At 36.8% G+C, this 19,613-nt stretch overlaps 2 protein-coding genes across 2 annotated transcripts; one reads left to right on the forward strand and one right to left on the reverse strand.

Annotated features, from left to right (window-relative positions):
• Positions 1–1,305: 1,305 nt before the first annotated feature.
• Positions 1,306–1,949, forward strand: LOC141394939 (uncharacterized). The gene is made up of 2 exons (XM_073970116.1): positions 1,306–1,516; positions 1,585–1,949. The coding sequence occupies exons 1-2, from the start codon at positions 1,505–1,507 to the stop codon at positions 1,759–1,761; spliced, it is 189 nt and encodes a 62-aa protein (XP_073826217.1). The 5' UTR covers positions 1,306–1,504; the 3' UTR covers positions 1,762–1,949.
• Positions 1,950–18,577: 16,628 nt separating this feature from the next.
• LOC141393213 (uncharacterized) lies at positions 18,578–18,939 on the reverse strand. The gene is made up of 2 exons (XM_073966176.1): positions 18,877–18,939; positions 18,578–18,812 (listed from the first exon to the last, which is right to left on the reverse strand). Exons 1-2 carry the CDS (start codon positions 18,886–18,888, stop codon positions 18,642–18,644), a joined length of 183 nt encoding a protein of 60 aa, XP_073822277.1. The 5' UTR covers positions 18,889–18,939; the 3' UTR covers positions 18,578–18,641.
• Between the last annotated feature and the right edge of the window lie 674 nt (positions 18,940–19,613).

Below are 19,613 nucleotides of genomic sequence, written 5' to 3' on the forward strand. Positions count from 1 at the left end.
AGAAAATTGTAGTGTGCTTGTTTGTTGTAGATGGCGCCCTTCCATTCAATATGCTCTCGATATCCTGAAGTTGTCACTCAAATATGTCGTGTAGTAGCCCCATAGACAAAATAATCTATAGATAGAGAATTTTAATGTGTTTATTTTTTATAGATGTTGCCCTTCCACTCAATATGCTCTCGATATGCTGTGGTTTTCACTCAAATATGTCGTGTAGTAGCTCAATGTTAAAAAAAAATTACCACTAACGCCATCTAACTATTACATTTATGCTGAGAACAACTCTTCGTCTACACCTTCATTAGTCTATGATTTTGCTGAATTTTCATATAGAAAATTTCTCAAATGACTTTGTGCGTGAGCTTTTTTACCGAATCACTTTATAATTAAGATTTTATCTAATCTTAGGTAAAAACTCCACAAAATATCATTCAGGGATAAGAGGTTGTAAAAAGTCATAAACCTAGTGTTCTAACTCCTGAAAGAAGCCTTAAAATTCTAAAAAATGTTATAAAAGTACAAATTTTGAAAACAAAAGATTTTCGGTTGGTTTCGGTCCACAGATGAATGTCTCAATTTTCAGCCGCATATCTGTCTAATACGAGCACTGTTGAAAGGGCAAATTTTGGAATATCTGATGAATGTCAGTTCTCGGACGAAGATATGCAGATGTTAATGAGGTCTGCTTTATAATTAGAAGAATTTTGAATGTTTGTCTTATGTTGGAAGAGATTAAAAGTTCGGGCCAACATCCGTTTTTACTTGTTTTGTTTCATAACCAACGTCTCAACTCAAGATTTTACGTTCTAAGAGGGAAAGATATTGTGCAGTGCATCATAGGTCAATGTCATAAACCGGAGTTAAATTTAGCACTCCAGGTGAAACAACGGTGTCCACTTGCGATTAAAAAGAAGCCAAAATAAATCCTATTGTCTCATTAAAGTCGATCATAGGCGTTCTCTGATATCATCCTGTACTACCTGTCCCTGCACACCTGCATACATAATTGCCAATTCACTGTAAACTGTCTATAAGAAAAGTTTGCGATATGTTCAAGGTTTTTATTTTCTTTATTGTTGTTGTTCATTCCTCCAATGAATGCTGTCTGACGTTTGTTTGACCATTTTATTGTTATCCAAAACTAAATCTAAAAACGAAAGAATTAACATTCAAAACGTAACTTTAATGACAACATAAATAAAACTTCGAATCTATCTGTTATGCCGATAAATTGGACAGTAGCACTAGGGAGATTGGATCAAAATAATTATTATTGCAATAATTGACTTCTCCAAAATGAATAAGAATGGGGAAGCAAAACATTCTGGAATGCACAAAATAGGAGGCAAACACAATTTGCATACTGCGAAAATGTGGAAGTAGGAGAAAATCAAATTGAAAAATTAAAACAATACATTTTAGCCTATAAATACCTAGGGCATCGGTAACGAAATGCATCAGAAGCATTTCATCTGCTAACGTAGAAAACACTTCAATCAACAAAATGTTCAAATTTGTAAGTTAAAAATATTTTTTTTTAATTTCAATTCAATAAGGGATTTTTTTTTTCAATTGTCCTTGCAGTTGTTTGTCCTTATTGCCGCCTTGTTCGCTGTGTCCATGGCCAGCCCATCACCAGTTCCAGGTCCAGCTCCTTTGCCAAAAGCTGCTCCAGGACCTAATCCAGCTCCACAATTCTACTATGGCACCCCCTATGCCTACAGTGGTTATTATGCTGCTCCATATGCTTATTATGGTTAGAAAATGGATGATAAAGGATATTGAAATGGCACAACCTTTCGGTTTTTGAATTCTGGTCATACTCTCTCCCGCTCTCTCTGTAAGGATATGGATTATATTGTGTATATTTGCGCTGCTGACACGTACATACATACAAACAACTATGAATCATTGAGTTTTATTTCTCTACATTTAATAAATAATTTAGCAATGAGGTAACATTTTGAAGTGTTTTAATTTGGTATGGGGTTGGAAGTTAAAGAGGAGGTGGTAAATCTACACAGAAAAAAACAAATTCATTCAATTTATGAATAGTGTTAAAAAATTGTTTCCAATGTTCAGACTTTTACATTGTATGAACCTAATTCATAAAGCAATAAATACTGGTTTCTTTTTTGAATGAAACATAAAAATGGGATTTATATCCATTCTCTTTTGAAAAAAATGAACTAATTCTTTCAAAATAATCTTCTTTAAAGCAAGAAAAAAAATTTACTTATATTCTTAAAAAACCCTGTTTATATTTTTATAAGTTTATTTTTCTATACAAATTTTGCTTTTTTATTTTATTTTGACTTTTTTATTTTATTTTGAAATTAGTTTTTTTTTATTTTATTTATCAGCACTAGCTTGAATTATTAGATGTTGCATTTATATTAAAGAAATTCAAAAATTGTATATGCGAAATAATGCTATTGAGTGTTTTCCGACAACAAACGAAATCTATACGTGTGGTTTGTTAGTGTGGTAGTGGTGGTTGTTTAGGCTGTTGTGCTTTGCTGACATGGAGCCAAGTGCGTGTAGATACGATGGAGGGGAGGAAATACAAAATCAATAGAAGCAAAATCACAACAAAGACCGGTTTTTGCCAGAAAAAATACATAATTGTGAATGTAGGGGAAACTAGAAAATTTATTTTTGTATTCTTGAACACCGTGGTGCAATGGTATGCACACCCGCCTTGCACGCAGAAGGTCAGTGGTCGATTCCCCGGCCAGGCAACATCAAACATTTTTCAACGGTGGCAAAATACCCCTCAGTATTGTTGGCGACATTTCCTGAGTATATCAGCCTTGAAAAACTTCTCTACAAGTGGTGTCTTAAGGCACGCCGTTCGGACTCGGCGATAAACGGTAGGTCCCATATCATTTAGCTAATATGAATCGGGGTGCACTCATTGATATGAGAGAAGTCTCCCTTGTCCCGTATGGGATGTTGTGGAACAATGTGTTTTTTTTTTATTCTTGAACAGCATTCATACTTTTGCAAAAATAGTATTTTGTATATGAATACAAAAATTTGTCCATTCACTTTAAAAGAGGTGCGTTCAAATTATGGACAAAAAATATGAACGGAATTAGTAAAAAAATCATACTTTTGTTTTTTTTTCTGCGTAGAGGTCTTCTGTAAATAGACAAATTCTCTCTGATAAATAGGAGATCTTCGTCTTCTGAAAACAAGTAATAAAGTATCAGTCAACTGTGCCGACGGAGATACACACTCAGCCGCTGACCAAAAAAAAAAAAAAAGACAACCAAGCACAATAATTTTGACGTATATAAAATATATCGGTTTTGAATCAAGAGTTTGCTTTAAAATTTGTAGGTACATATACCAAACATTTTTAGTAACCATGAAGGGGTTCATTATCTTGCACAATAGCCGGCAGGATTTTGGAGCCTTTGGGCCATTATCTCAGGAAGTATTGATTTACTTCAGAAAAAATTGTACCGTTGTAAATGAGGCCGCTAGAACTACCTACTGAAAAAAAGAATCAAAACGATGCGAGAGGAGATCATAAACTTCACTTTTTCCTACGGAGGTACCCGAAGGAGTGGATCGATATAGTCCACATTCCAACCTCATACATGACTGGACGAAATAATACTATGTGCAAAGTCTGCACAAATCAGAAACTCATTGCGAGAATTATTTTGCGGATTTGCCATTTTGGTTGGTGCCGTCATTGTTTTTTGGAGCTTTTAGGTCAATATCTCAGGAAGTTTGGATTTGCGCAAGAAAAAAAATTGTACCATCGTAAAGGGAGCCGCAAGTACAACCTACTGAAAAAAATGTCATAACGATCCGAGAGGAGCTCTTAAACTTCACTTTATCAGAATTTTGTGCCGGATGTACCCGAAGGAGTGGACCGATATAATCCATATTAGAACCCAATATATATTTGGAAGGTATAATACGATGTGTGAAGTTTGGACCAAATCAATTGCTCCCTTCAAGAGTTATCGTTCACACCATTTTACAGGAAGATGTACCGGAAGGAGTGGGCCGATATGACCCACCTTCGAACTTAAGCTAAGTTTGGACAAAATATTACCATACCCAAAATATGGTTCGAATCGATTGATCGCTTCGAGAGTTATCGTGCGCACCAGCCAGCCAGACGGACGGACATGGCTAAATCGACTCCAAATTGTGAAACTAATTTCGTCCAAACATGCTTGGGGTCTAAAACCGTTATTTCGATGAGGCACATTTTTGGTCGTATCAAAGTTTCAAATCCGTTCGCGCTCACCAAATTGGCCGATATATTTCATAATTGTGTGGTCCTTTTTGGACATTTGAACTTTCCGACAAAAATGTGGATTACGATTAAAGTTCAAAAGTGTTGCGGAGGAAGTACTTGAAGAAATGGACCGACATAGCCCATTATAGAAGTGTACCTTATTTTGGGAGTCATATCTTTTCGATAGATATCGCGTCCATTAGTCATTTCAGTCGGTCATCGTATAACTTTGGGACCAGTATGCCAGGAAACATGGACTTGTCCACGGAAAACGTAATATGGCTGTAAAGAGGACCACAATGAACAGTATCGGTATACATTTCCAAAGGATCTTCGAACAGACCCTAAACTGCACATAGACACAAATGTTGAACTTTTGTAGGGGAAGTACCCTAAGAGGAGAACCGATATGGGCCAACTTAAACTAAATTTAGAAAAAATATTAGGATATCCAAAGTTTGGACATAATTGGTTGCCCCGTTAAAGATAACAAAAAATGTTGGTGACATTTTTTAAATATTGGGGGGAAGTACCATAAGTTGCGCACCGGTATTGACCATCTTCGAATTGAAACAAAGTTTCGGACATTGCTAAATCGACTCCAAATTGTCTGAAAAGGAAACATACGTGGGGTCTAAAACCATTATTTCGATGAGGCACTTTTTGCCCGTATGAAAGTGTATATACCCTCGTTAGCATAAATGCTTAGGGTATAAAAAGTTGAAATAAATCCAAGCTATCTTGTCCCAAAGTCCGCACAAACCTTAAAAAATAAAATAAAAGTATCTACAGAATCTAGACAATGTGTAGAAAAAAAAATGAAACCAAAAATTTAAAGATTGGGTTTATAAAATGCATATTACAAAAACAATAAAAGGGAGAAGCCTATTATTGAAATATTGTTAATTTTATTTTGTGAATTGATTAGAAAAATTAGAAAAAAATGTTTGGGAGCTATCCTACTATTTCGCTAAAATGCTATAAAACAATTAAAATATTCTAATAAAACTAATAAAACTTCATCAAGAAATATGCGGATGTGCCTCCACATGCTATTTTGGGAAAAACACACCTTTTCGCAAATATTATAATCGGTAATAAGGATTCCATTTATGTAAAATTTTTCAAAGAAAATCCGCGTACCCGATTTGTCAAAATATATCCAGCGTTTTATTGGTTGGATTCGAATGCGGAAGGGCTCATTAAATCCGGCAATTGAAAAAAAAAAACACAACACGGGGTTCAAAGGAAATTTAATGACACTTGTAAATTTGACACGCATCAAATTTTGGACTCTAAAATCACGAGTTTTATAATCCTGTTATGAGTTTTTAATATCATCTTGTTGCAGGTCCGGATTATTAAAACAATTCAAAAAACCTCGAAATTCAGGATTCAAAATGTCAGCGTCTATTTCAGGTAGATGCAGTGGATATATCGAAAAACCATACACTAGTATCATGTTGCCCGTGGAGTATTCTGTCATTCTTTCTTTGGGCATAGGTCCATAATATATAAGGTTAAGCCAGACATCGGAAAGGAAAAAAACTTGTTGGTTTCAATCTATTTTTACCCATTTTTATACCCTACACCATAATTTGGAGGGTACAATTAAATTTGTCATTCCGTTTGTAACACATCGAAATATTCACCAGAGACCCTATAAAGTATATATATTTTTGATCAGGGTAAAATTCTAAGTCGATATAAACATGTCCGTCTCTCCGTCCGTGCGTCTGTTGAAATCAAGATACAGCTCCCAATTTTTAAGAGAGAGCTTTGTAATTTGGTTTTGAAGTTTCTATTACTCCTAGGATTTTTGGTATTGCAAATGGGTTATATAGGTCCACGTTTTGATATAGCCCCCATAGAACGGCACCTTCCGATTTTCGGTATTTTGAAGGATTTAGCCTCATTATCACACCAAAATGGCTGAAATTTGGTACTTAGTCTTCGTTGGGGGTACAAAACTTTCCCCAAGAAATTTGTTGGTATAGGTCCACGCCTTCATACAGCCCCTATAGAACGGTACCTCCCGATTTTCGGTATTTTGAAGGTTGTGGCCACAATAAACCACCGAAATGGCTGAAATTTGGCATTTAGTTTTCATTTGGGGTATTAAACGTTCCGTATGAAATTTGTCGGTATAGGTCCACGTTTTGATATAGCCCCCCATAGAACGGTACCACCCGATTTTCGCTATTTTGAAGGTTTTAGCCTCATTATCACACCGAAATGGCTGAAATTTGGTACTTAGTCTTCGTTGGGCGTATAAAACATTCTCCCAGAAATTTGTCAGCATATGTCCATGCCTTCATGCAGCCCCCATAGAACGGTACCTCCCGATTTTCGGTATTTTGAAGGTTGTGGCCACAATAATCCACCGAAATGGCTGAAATGTTTGAAATTTGGTATTTAGTCTGTATTGTAGGTATATAACTTTCTGACTGAAATTCGTCGGTATAGGTCCACGTTTCGATATAGCCCCCGTAATTGTGAAGGTTGTGACGTCAATATCCCACCGAAAGACTTAAATTTGTTATTTAGTCTTCCATGGGGTTATAAAATACTCCAGAAGAGAATAATCAGTATTGGTCCGCGGGTTCCTATATCTCCCATAGAAGCGTACCTCTTGATTTTCGGTATTTTGAAGGTTTTACCGAAATATCGGAAAATTCTTTGAGTCTAAAAACTTTCGGCCAGAAATTTGTAGGTATAGATCGACGATTTTATATAGACCCCATGGAACGGTACCTCCAGAATTTCGGTATTTTGAAAGTTAGCCACATTGTCTTACAGAACTTGCTGAAATTTGGTATTTAGTCTTCTTCATAAACGAAAAGAAACTAATTATTCCATTTTACTTCAATACAACTGTTGGGGGAGGGTATAACAATTTCGGCCTGACCGAACTTAAAGCCGTTTTACTTGTTCTACATTGATGTCAACACAGCTTCCACATAAATTATTTCTAAAGGTCCATATTATGAGACCCCTCCTAAAACAATTCATTTTAAAGAAACAGTTCTCGAATTCTGAAAGGGTGAAACTTAGATTCATCGATTGTAAAACTTTTTTGATTTTTACGATATAGAGAAATCGGTCTATAGGATTTTTTAGATTAAATATCTATGTAAGTCTTTCAACTATAGTCATAGAGATCTCATCCAGATTTTAGCGGCTACTAAGATTTTGTAATTTTCTGAAATGCGAAAAACTGTCGCAGATTTGAGGAGGAATTCTTCTTCTTAGTTGTTTTTTACAGAACTTTTGTGCTATAAGCCGAACTAAGACAAGACTTCCGTTCCTCTCTATTTGTTGCTTTGCTTTTTGAAATACCGCGTTTTTTCATCTAGTCTTCCAATTGTTTGCTCCATCGAAGCCTTGGCTTGCCAGTTCTGCATGCACCGCCATGTAGCCCGTATTTATATGTCTTTTTAGAGGTTTCACCATCGCTCATTCTAATGACATGACCTAGCCAACGCAAAGGTTGTATCTCGATATGTTTAACATGTTTTATGCTTATCGTTGTATAGCAGATACAGCTCGTGGTTCACCGTCAACGCAGATTGGCTCGTAGATCTTTCGAAGAATTTTTCTCTCAAACACCAAGCTCTGCCTTATCTGCTTGCGCAAGTACCCAGGCTTCGGAACCATATGTTAACACGGTTAGTATCAGTATTTTGTAAAGCGTAATTTTTGTGGCTTTGTTTTTCAACTACTGAGCCAAAGTAGCATCAGTTGCCCAAAACATTTCTTCTTCTTATTTCACAACTGATGTTGTTGGTTGTTTTTATGACAGGGTCGAGGTAGACGAAGTCTTTTACTACCTCTAAATTATAGGAACCAACTTCCACAGTTGGTCCGAGATCTATAGACGCATTGTGCGTCGACACCATCAACATGGTCTTGGCACCATTTACCGCCAGACCCACTTTAGCAGATTCTCCTTCAATTTCTTAAAGGCATCAGTTACTTTCCTTACAGATCTTCCCATGATGTCTATATCATCACCATAAGCAAGTAACATCTGCATATCGTATAATCTTTTACAGCAGGATGTGGAACAGATCACACGAATAGCAGTCTTATTGTCTGAAACCTCTTCTAAACTCTTCGGGGAGGTTATATCCTTTAACTTAGATGAGTTTTGCGGGGATACCAAATTCAGACATGGCTTGGAATACCTTTGATCGTAGAGGAGTGTCGAAGGCTGCTTTATAATCGTCAAGAAAATACACTATAACCTGTAATTCCACAAATCAGCAATGGTGTGCCACCAGCTTTTCGTTGAGGGCATTGAAATCCCAACGCCATGTCAGCCATGTAACCGACAAGGCTAACTACAAGGAAGCTGTTCAGGTGAAGTACTTGTTAAGCACGCTTGATCTGAAGAAGTGAAGCATGGACGACAAACACCTTAAGAGAATTGAATATCAGACCGTAGTCCTCAAGAATGAATCTATGGAAATTAAGTTGGCTGCTCTCAATTTAAATGATTGGAAAGCTCAGGCACTCACAAAAGGACTCCAAGTGTTGCCGATACAACAAGCGTGAATACCAGCTTAAATACAGGCGTTGTTGTTCAACTGGAGCAAATGTTGGAATAGAAAGTTCACCACACACCCAAGTTCAGCATCATTTGCTGGATCGCGTTATTCGCGTTGTCATGGAAGATGAAAAAGCTTTCAGCAATGGTCAAACTGAGATTAAGGAAATAGGCGGCTGGAGAGACCACATGAAGTTTCTCTTGCACCTCACGCGTGTCTTCTGTCACTTCATCCCTTTTATAATGTTTGAGCGATCCCAAACATCTACATCTACTCCCCTGTCCACAATATTTGGCTAATTTGGTCTGAAAAAAAAAACGACCAAATACCTGAAATCGGGTCTACCATTATATGGGGACTATAACAACTTGCTGTGACCTGCCAGCAAACAAAAGGATTTTCCAAAATGTTAGCTTCCCATATTAAAGAAGTTATGGGTATATGGGTAGTTTTTACAGAATTCAAGGTGCGATATCTCTGGAACCGTTAGTTAAAAAAATCTGAAAATATACTAAAATGTTTTGCTGATGAGTGGCATCACCGCAGTAAAAATAAAGGAAATCAAAAACCTCATTTTGATAAAGTGTTCGACTTCACTCAGAAATCCCATATATTTTCCGACTTCACTCAGAAATCCCATATATTTTTTGAAAGAACTAAAACTATTATTTCGAGGAGTTAATGACGGAATGACAAACCTATGGTTATATGGTTGAGTGTATAACAAGTAAGAACGAGTTGTATTGCAGTAAAATGGAACAATTTATTTCCTTTCGTTTATGAAGAATAAATATCAAATGTCAGCAATTTTGGTAAAACAATGTGGCTAACCTTCAAAATTCCGAAATTCGAGAGGTCCCGTTCTATTATAAATTTCTGGCGGAAAGAAGACTGCCAAAACCCTTCAAAATACCGAAAATCAAGGGGTACGCTTTCATGGGGGATATAGAATGACGTGGCACTATACTGATAATTCTCTTCTGGAATATTTCATAACCCCATGTAAGACTAAATAAAAAATTCACTAATTTCGGTGGGAGGTACCGTTCTATGGGGGCTATATCAAAACGTGAACCTATACTGACGAATTTCAATCGGAAAGGTTTTTACCTCCAAAATAGACTAAATACCAAATTTCAGCCATTTCGGTGGGTTGTTGGGGCCACAAACTTCAAAGTATCGAAAATCATGAGGTAGAGTTCTATGGGGCTACATGAAGGCGAGGAACCGTACCGACAAATTTCTGTGGGAAGTTGTGTACCCCCAACAAACACTAAATACCAAATTACAGCCTTTTCTGTGAAATATTGACGGCATAACCTTCAAAATACCGAATATTGAGAGGTTCGAGGAATAGTTCGATGAATATACGCTCCATATTATGGCGGGGGGTATAAAAAGAAGGACAAAGTTGTTTTTTGTAGAGTGTGTTGTATATAAATGTGAATATTTTAAAGATTTGTGGGTTTGCCCAAGGATGAAGCGAAAATTAGTTTTGACAGGTTTTTACAGATATCAATAAAAGTGGGTGCTCAAAACCAGGAATACCTATAGTTTTTTAATGGTTTTTAGGTGTGCCCATAAACGCTAATAAGCTTGAACTATTTAGAGGTTTTTGGTGTGCCAGGTTTTGGTTTCGATCCAAAAACATCATTACGTTAAGAACTCAGAAGAATTAACAGAATTTATATTTTTTTTTGAATTATTTATTTATTGTAGAAAAGTGTCCTAACTTTTGAAAATCTTATGTATGTAAGTGATCACATGACGTTTTAAAGTGTATTCAGCATAATCCATAAAGAAAGAGCCATGGTGATTAACCGATTATCCATGTATGAAGTTCCTTGTAGAAAGCAACAATGAAGGCTTTAACCATAGTAGGCAACTGGTGCAGCACCATAATAACCTCCATAGGTGTAAGGATAATATAATTGTGGAGCTGGATTAGGACCAGGAGCTGCTTTTGGTAGAGGAGCTGGTGCTGGAGCAGGCACTGGTGAGGGGTTAGCCATGGCCACAGCAAACAAGGCAGCAATGAGAACAAAGACCTGAAAGGATTTGTTTTTTCAATTTAACTACATGTGGTTCAATTTACTTGAAATCTTTAACTTACGAATTTGAACATTTTTAGTTTTGTTGTGTTGACGTTGGCAGTTAAACTACTTGCGATGACTTCTGATGTTAAAGTCTTTGCTATTTATACGTTTTCAAAGATATTTATAAATGAATAATTTATGCTCATATCTGTGAATTGAAATCTCTTTTAAGAACACATTTTGTTCTTATTTAAGATTCAAAGAATGTTTCATTTTTTGTTTTGAAGTTTTGTTTATTAAATGATTTCCTTAGCATATTCATCTGTTTGTTAATTCTCTAAATAATTAGATCTATAATTGCGGTGGTCTTGAAGAATATTCTTTTATACATATTGGAACTATAAACGCGAATTTATCAAATAATATTTCGAAAGAGAAAGTAAGAGCTTAAATCGTTAAGATTTAATAAAAAAATTGGGGAAAAGCTAAAGCTACAGCTTCAGAGTAGCTTGAGAAACACTTTCCCTTTAATGTTGTGACCTACAAATATTTTAAGAATGTGAGATGAAAAGACGTTGGCGGACATGGATTCAGATTCGTTAATAACGGTTCAAAATTCCTTAGCTTTTTGAACGGGTAGAGATTTTTAAAATATTTTTTTTCTGTTCGACAGATAACATTTTACTGGTTCCTTCAATTAAAATTTCAAAAAAGTTGTTTTAGAAAAAAACAATTGAGCAAAGGCTATAGTCGGGACGGGGCCGACCATGTATACCCTACAGCACTACCACTGTGCATAAGGTTTTCACTGGTAAACATTTCTTTTAGGGAATATAATCCGACTACCACCAAATATAATATGCCTCTTTCTCTCTGGGACCCCCATAAGCAACCAAACTTTCGTGACCATCCGATCAAAATTACGACATGTAGCTTGATTGCAAAAAAATGAAGAATTGGATGCATTACCGACTATTGTGGTATCTCCCTTGTTTGACCACCTTCGCCAACCTGCTTTACGCCAATGTAAAGGTAATATTTATTTAATATTTATCCGACCATCATTAAAATCAGTAGGCTTCTTCCTCTGTGGGACCCCCATAAACCCCTAAAATTTCGTGACGATCCGATCGAAATTGCAACCTGTGGCGTGATTACAAAATAATCGGAAAATGGGATGCATTATCGACTATTGCCATATCTCTGCTATTTGACCACCTACATCGTTGTAAAGGTGATATTTTCTACTTTCCTGGCCAGGTTTTGGTTTTGATATACCTCTTAAAGAAATAGAGATATTGGCTTTGAAATAAAATGTTGACTTTTCTCCAAATAAGTGTTTGCCCATTCCGACCCCTAAATATTATCCGACCATCACCAAAATCAATAGGCTTCTTCATCTGTGAGACCCCCATAAACCCTCAAATTTTCGTGACGATCCGATCAAAATTGCGACCTGTAGCGTGATTTCCAAAAAAATAGAAAAATGGGATGTATTACCGACTATTGCGATATCTCCGTTATTTGGTTACCTACGCCGATCTAGGTTGCATCATTGTAAAGACGGGATCTTCTACTTTCATAGTCAGGCTTTGCTTTTTGAAAATTTTCAACCAAAGCTGTGATATTCGTCAATATAATTAAAATCGCAAAAATTAAAATTGGGGTTTTATTTGCTACTATTGTGATATCTTCGTTGTTTGATCACCTACGAGCACCTACTTTACATCATTCGAAAGGTGATATTTTCTGCTTTCATTGTCAGGTTTTGCTTTTGGTATACCCTATATAGAAGCTGAGATATTCGCTTTGGAAAAAACGTTGTCTTTTTATCCACCTAAGTTTTTTGCCCTTTCCGACCCCTAAATATTATCCGACCAGCACCAAAATCAATAGGCTTCTTCCCCTCCGGGACCCCCATCAACATCCAAAATTTCGTGACGATCCGATCAAAATTGCGACCTGTAGCGTGATTACAAGGTTTAGATGGACAGACGGACGGACGGACTGACGGACGGACACACATAGCAAGATCGACTCAGCTCGTCGAGACATTCATTTTGGTATATACAAGTATGGGTCTACGACCATTATTTCGATGCGTTACAAACGTTTTGGCCAAAACCAACTTATAATACCCTCCCCACATAGTGGTGTAGGGTATAAAAATTCCATCCACCAATTATGTACCTAAATTTTGGTCCGAAAATGAAAGAAAAACCCTTCGAAATACATAACTTCTTTACAAAATACCGGTTGTTGTTGTAGTAACAGGGTTCATTCTGTTCAATCTGGGGAACTCCATGTTTCATTCTACGAGGTTTGGACTTCTTGTTCCTGAATTCCACGTACAACTGGCGTCCACACATATAATTGACGATCCAACGTTTCAAGCTTGGCCGGAGGGTTGTCTGCTCAGTATCCTCAAATAGCGTGGTTTGGGGTTTTAAAAAAGTCAAGCACCACCATCACAGTTCTATCACACGGCGGTCTCTGGTTGAGTCCTTGACAAATATATGTGGAGATGGCGTGCAGCGCTGTTGTGGTGGTTTGCTGCTTACGGAATCCATGCTGATGATCGGCAACTTGATAGCTATTTTTGATACTGGGGAGGACTAAGGCCTCAACACGCAGAGAAAAAATATATTTTTAACTGGTGGTGGGCAAAATTTTATTTTGGCTGGCACCAAATAATTTTTGTGGAGCACATATTATTTTAAAGGCGATAATGTATATTGTCAATTTTGATTCTGTTCACCATATAAAACAACAACAAATCACAAAATCTTGATATATGGTAACGTTTTCATAATTATCTGATGGGCAATCCAACCACAATCTGCTTAACTTTCTCATTTTGACATATGAAATGTCAAAAACTAGGAACAGCTGTTCCCTGCCAAAATCAAATACACATTATCTCATTAGTTGTTCTGTCGCTGAGTAAAAAGGTTGTAAATTTTGTTTAATTTTCATTTAAAAGAATGGTATAAAATTAGTAAAAGCAGATTCCAAACAAAAAATGAAATAATTCGAGTATTTGTTGACGGTATTAATGACAATTTATTTGTGAATGAAGATATGAAAATGTGTAGAAAGAAAAATCAAAAAGTGACAAAAGATATCAGTCCCTGAGTTGTGTTTCATTTTCTTTCAATTGTTAAATAAAAAGAATCTCCGAATGATTCGTGCAAATTTTGTGCATTATTTCATTTTGTAATTAATAATTAATAAAAATCGTATGCAAGTGATCGAAATAACAAGAAAAAGAATGTATGTATAACATAAACATCTGTTGTTGTTTCGTAATGTTCTCCAACATAAACATGTCTTCGGTATAGGTATGGAACAAACGTAGAGACAACCGAGAGAACTGCATAGTATTTTTTAATGTTATAAAGTATAAGTGTATTCTGTATTATACTTATTTATTCTATTATATCCAAAGTGTTCTTAAATAAATAAAACTTTTATTTAAAATATATGGACACATATCTTTTAATGGGCAATTAATCACAAAGGTACAGTATAATTCCAACAAAAATACTACTTATTACAGGCAATCACAACATGTTTCGGCGACTACCACATCATTTTAAAATATTTAAAAAATTGTATTATTAAAATATGATAGAGGTTATGTTGGCATGAATCATATTTTTTCTCTGCGTGAAGGGTCTTTGCTACGGACGAAAAAAGCGAACTCGGCCTGTACGATTCATTTTTGCTGGCATCCTTGTCTGGCTTCCTTAGTGGGACCACCCTGCCCATTTCTAGACTTCGGGAACAATGAGAGTGGCTAGCGACAAGTTGAGAACTTTAGTGAGATACTCCACTCCCGGCTCATCCAGCTAGTTCAGCATTACCATGGAGATTCCATCAGGGCCCAACGCTTTGGATGATTTAGCGTTCCTGATGACATTCGCAACATCTTATCAGTTGCCCACAACTCACTTATACTGGCTACAATGTTGCAACTCTTCAGTTGATTTAACCACTTGTTCCGCTTATGCCCGCCGACCAGCTTGTTAACTTCCAGTGTCAGCTCCCTGACTCTGGGGTCATTGGGATTCGCTCGACGAATCTCATCACGCTCATTTGCTAATCCCGTCGCCTCTGCTACCGAATACCGGTAGGTTTTCAGAATCTTCGAATTTATTTAAAACAAGTTTTACGAGGACCAAATTTTGGACTAAATCGGTTGATCTGTTCTAGCCAACCAGACAGACAGACGGACGGACACGGCTAAACTAACTCTTTATTGTCTAAATTAACTCCGATTGCCTTCAAACATTCTTGGGGTGTAAAACTATTATTTCGTGTTTGCCTTGGCAGCTGGTATTTAGCTGCTGCGATGGTAGGAAATTCGTGCGCAACTTCATCAGTGTGAATGCTATTCAGGCCTGCCTCATAGGCTCATTGATCTAGAGTGTTACGTTTGTACCTTGGGTCCTCTCTCTATAGATCATCCAGTTCTCTTCTGACGTACCTGGCTGGGAAAAGCCTTTCCACTAGAGCGTGGCAGCGATGCTTAAGGTACTACATCAACATCAGCTTTTTGTGCTGATGCACTAATAAACCAGTAAGGAAAGAATCAAAGTCGGGCGGGGCCGACTATATGATACGCTACACCATTGTGAATATGTAAAATATTTATGGAGATACATCTTTGTGTTTATTTCAGCTTAAGTCCATATTTTGTTGTAATTCAATTGTCTGAATAACAACAAAATATTTTAAAGTGGATATGAAATTGATTAGTTGCGGGCGAAGGGTAGGGAATACTATAGTTTCAGTTGTCACCAAACAACTTCATCAGTTCCCTTTTTTTTCGCCGACTCTGTATCGATAAACAGGTCAATAAAGCCATCTAGCAAATTAAATAAAATGAGAAATTTGCTGTATGGCCCTAAAGCTGTTTACCCTACAATTTGAGTCGAACTAAAGAATTTCATATCCACCACTGTTTTTATGGAGATATATTTTATTATTTATTTATTTTATTTATGGAGATATATTTAAATCTAAACTGATTTCGATAAAATTTGGCACATTTATTTCTAGACCGAATTCAGTCACACATTCCAAATTTCATCAAAATCGGATGTATATAGGGTGTTTGGTGCAGCAAATACGTCAAATCGGCCGAAAATATATTTGGGAGCTCTATCTAAATCTGAACCAATTTTAACCAAGAGCAGTAACGTTCTTCCAATGGCTAAAAAATTATATTCTCCAATTTTAAGCTGAATCGGACAATAAATGCGACCTGTACGTTGATTCTTGCAGTACTGGAACAGACCAAATATATTCATGGGGAGTCTCATTTCATGGGGATTTCGGAAAGGTAGAGGTTAAAGAGTTACGAAGATATCCCTGTTTCAATCTACGGGTCTTAGACTTATTTCTGAATTCCACAAATGCCTGGCGTGCATCCATATAGTTGATTATCCAAAGTCTTTCCTGTCTTCGAACAGCTTGGCATCATTGACGGCATTAAAGCAATGCCATTCTTTGGTATTGTTGAAGTTACGAAGTTTTTCGGTAATTCTCACACACACGACCCGAACGCAACGAAAGAGCACACAAAAGAGAGTAATTGTTTTATTTGTTTTTGTGTTGCAGCATGCGTGTATACAACCTTACTAACACACTTTCAAGAATTGCCAATATATAGAATATTGTGTGCCCTCTTTTTGGTCGGCAGTGCATTAAAGGCCTTCGATAGGTCAAGTGCCAACATGACTGCTCAGTCCCACGGCCTGTTTTGGTTCATTCCTCGACTAATATGCATATGGCATATGTGAATATGGCGTTTAATGTTCTTGTGGTACATAATCCATGCTGATGTTGAGCAAATGGAAAACTGCTTGTCATCATGGGGAGGAGTAGTGTCTCCAGAATCTTTGCTACTGGCGACAGGAGGGAGATTGGCTGTACGCTTCACCTCTGCTGGTATACTTGCCTGGTTTCTGTAGCAGGACAACCCTGCAAACTTTCCAGGTTTCTGGTACAATATGGGTGTCTAATGATAGATGTAGAACACTTGTGAAAAACTCAACTGGGGGGTTCCTCTAGTTGCTTAAGCATGACCATTGACATTTCGTGTGGACCTAACGCTTTGTACGATTTTGCATTTCGAATGACATCTGCAACATCGATCATCTTTTATTCTGGGGGTACCTAATCGGCTTGGAGGTCTCCTAAACGGTTTACCACACTCCTCTTTGCCCTATCAATCTAGAAATGCGCAATAAATTGCCAGTTAAAATAACTCTGTCACGCCGTTGAAGGTAACAGCCGTTCTATCATCTTCCTTTCGCGGATTCGAGAGTGATTTAACTGTTGCCCACATTTTATTTAAATCTGTTGACTTTAGCAGTAAATTTCCAACTCTTGGGTCTTCAGGGTTTGTACGATGAAGCTCGTCACGCTCATTTGCAAGTCCCATCGCATCTGCTGAGAAATGTTGTCTAATTATGGGTATTTTTAGTCTAGCAGATATGAAGCGAGCGGGTGCAACTGTGATTATGTCCTGTAACATTCTCTCAGCCACCCAGTGAATAGACAGCTCCATGAATCGGTGCCAGTCAGCTTTTCCATGGTTCAGAAAAGTACAGCGGCCGGTGGTTATGAAGTCGGATGGTCTGATAACGGAGACGATGATAGGCAGGTGGCCTGACCAAGGGAAGGGTTGCCAGGAAACGTCATTTATCAGACCGGGTGATATCTGGCGATATCAATTTGCTCGGCCAGCGCTCTATCCCTCTGCTCTCTTCGTAGGGCGGACAGCCAAGGCTCATGATGAGCATTGAAGTTCCCTAGCACCAGGTTATTACCCTGCGAAAGCGAACTAACATCACGGATATTACGTATGACACAATTGCGCCCGCAGTATACAGATGGGTAACCCTGTGTTAGATGCAGCGTTTATTATTGTTGGGGAGACTGAGTGGACGACGAATTTGGAGACATGCTGACAGATGATTCGGCGCAGCAAGCAACAATATAATTCCTATAGCAGTAGTCGTGGAGGCCGCTAAGATCCATCACACCGATGTTGACATGTGGTGGGTGCGGATCTGGCAAACTGAATAGATTCCTTGGCAGAGATTCTTTCTATCATTACATAAACCTAAAAACTCGGAGTAGGCATTCCGCGGTGTATTATTGCTCCTATGTTGAAAATATATGAACACAAACACATAATTGGTTAGGTGATAATTCCGTGTTAATCTGATGCATATAACTGGTCGCTATGGGTTTCGGGATTGCAAGAAATCTAACCATATGATCATATCCTATCCGTTTTTTGTGATAATTTACGAAATATCACATAACGTCGATTTCTAAGGGTAAATTTAAAAAATATCTTTGAACACAGGACTAGCATTTATCATCATATTTTCAAAACCCTTGCCAAAATCACTGTAATACGCCCTTTTTGTCTTTATTTGGACCAGACGACGATTTTGTCGTGATGACGTAATTCTGGTTCAAAGTTCTCAAAACACGCAATTTTTACAGCTCGTCTCAAGACCACAGTAAGTGTGGATTTTCCCAAGGTTTCGAGTTAGACCCGAAGATATCAATATTTTAAAATTTAAATATAAATTAAATAATAAAGTTATATTGTTTTGGAATTATTTATTAATTGTAGAAAAGTGTCCTATATTTTTGAAAATCTTATGTATGTAAGAGTTCACATGACGTTTTAAAGTGTTTCAGCATAATCCGTATAAAAGCCATGATAGTTAACCGATTACTCATGTTATTCAAAACAATGAATTTTTAACCATAGTAGGCAACTGGTGCAGCATAATAACCACCATAGGTATAAGGATAGTAGACTTGTGGAGCTGGATTAGGACCAGGAGCTGCTTTGGGAAGTGGAGCTGGTGCAGGCACTGGGGATGGACTGGCCATGGCCACAGCGAACAAGGCAGCAATGAGAACAAAGACCTGAAAGGATATTTTCGTTTTATTTTTAAATTTTAGCTGAGATTTCTCGAAATCCTGAACTCACTAATTTGAACATTTTGTTAGTTAGTTGTTGTGTTGACGTTTGCAGTTAAACGATGACTTTAACGTTGAAGTCTTGGCTATTTATATGTTTTCAAAGTGATCATTTATTTTAATATCTACGAATTGAAATCTCTGTCAAGAATAAAAATTGTTCTTATTTAAGATTCAATAAACGCTTCTTCTTTGATTTGTTGTTGCTGTGCAATTCTTTCCATTCGCTCACTTCAGCAAGGATAGGAAATTAATCTTAACTTATGTATTTGTTTGTTTTTTAAGAATTTTAAACGTGATCTTTAATGACTATCAGAGCTTTAAACGTGCATTTTTTAAAGAATATTTTTCAATGACTATCAGATTTTGAAACGTGGAGTTTTAAATAATGTTTTTCGATGACTATCACACCTTTAAACGTGGATTTTTTAAAGAATATTTTTCAATGACTATCACACCTTTAAACGTGGATTTTTTAAAGAATATTTTTCAATGACTATCACACCTTTAAACGCGGATGTTTACAGAATATTTTTCAATGACTATGTAGCACACCTTTAAATGTGAATTTTTTAAAGAATATTTTTCAATGACTATCAGACCTTTAGACGTGGATTTTTTAAAGAATATTTTTAAATGACTATCACACCTTTAAACTTGGATTTTTTAAAGAATATTTTTCAATGACTACCACACCTTTAGACGTGGATTTTTTTAAAGAATATTTTTCAATGATTATCAGACCTT

The sequence above is a fragment of the Musca autumnalis genome, unplaced genomic scaffold, assembly GCF_047663935.1.
Source record: "Musca autumnalis isolate F117 unplaced genomic scaffold, ASM4766393v1 scaffold_2, whole genome shotgun sequence".
Classification (NCBI taxonomy): Eukaryota; Metazoa; Arthropoda; class Insecta; order Diptera; family Muscidae; genus Musca; species Musca autumnalis.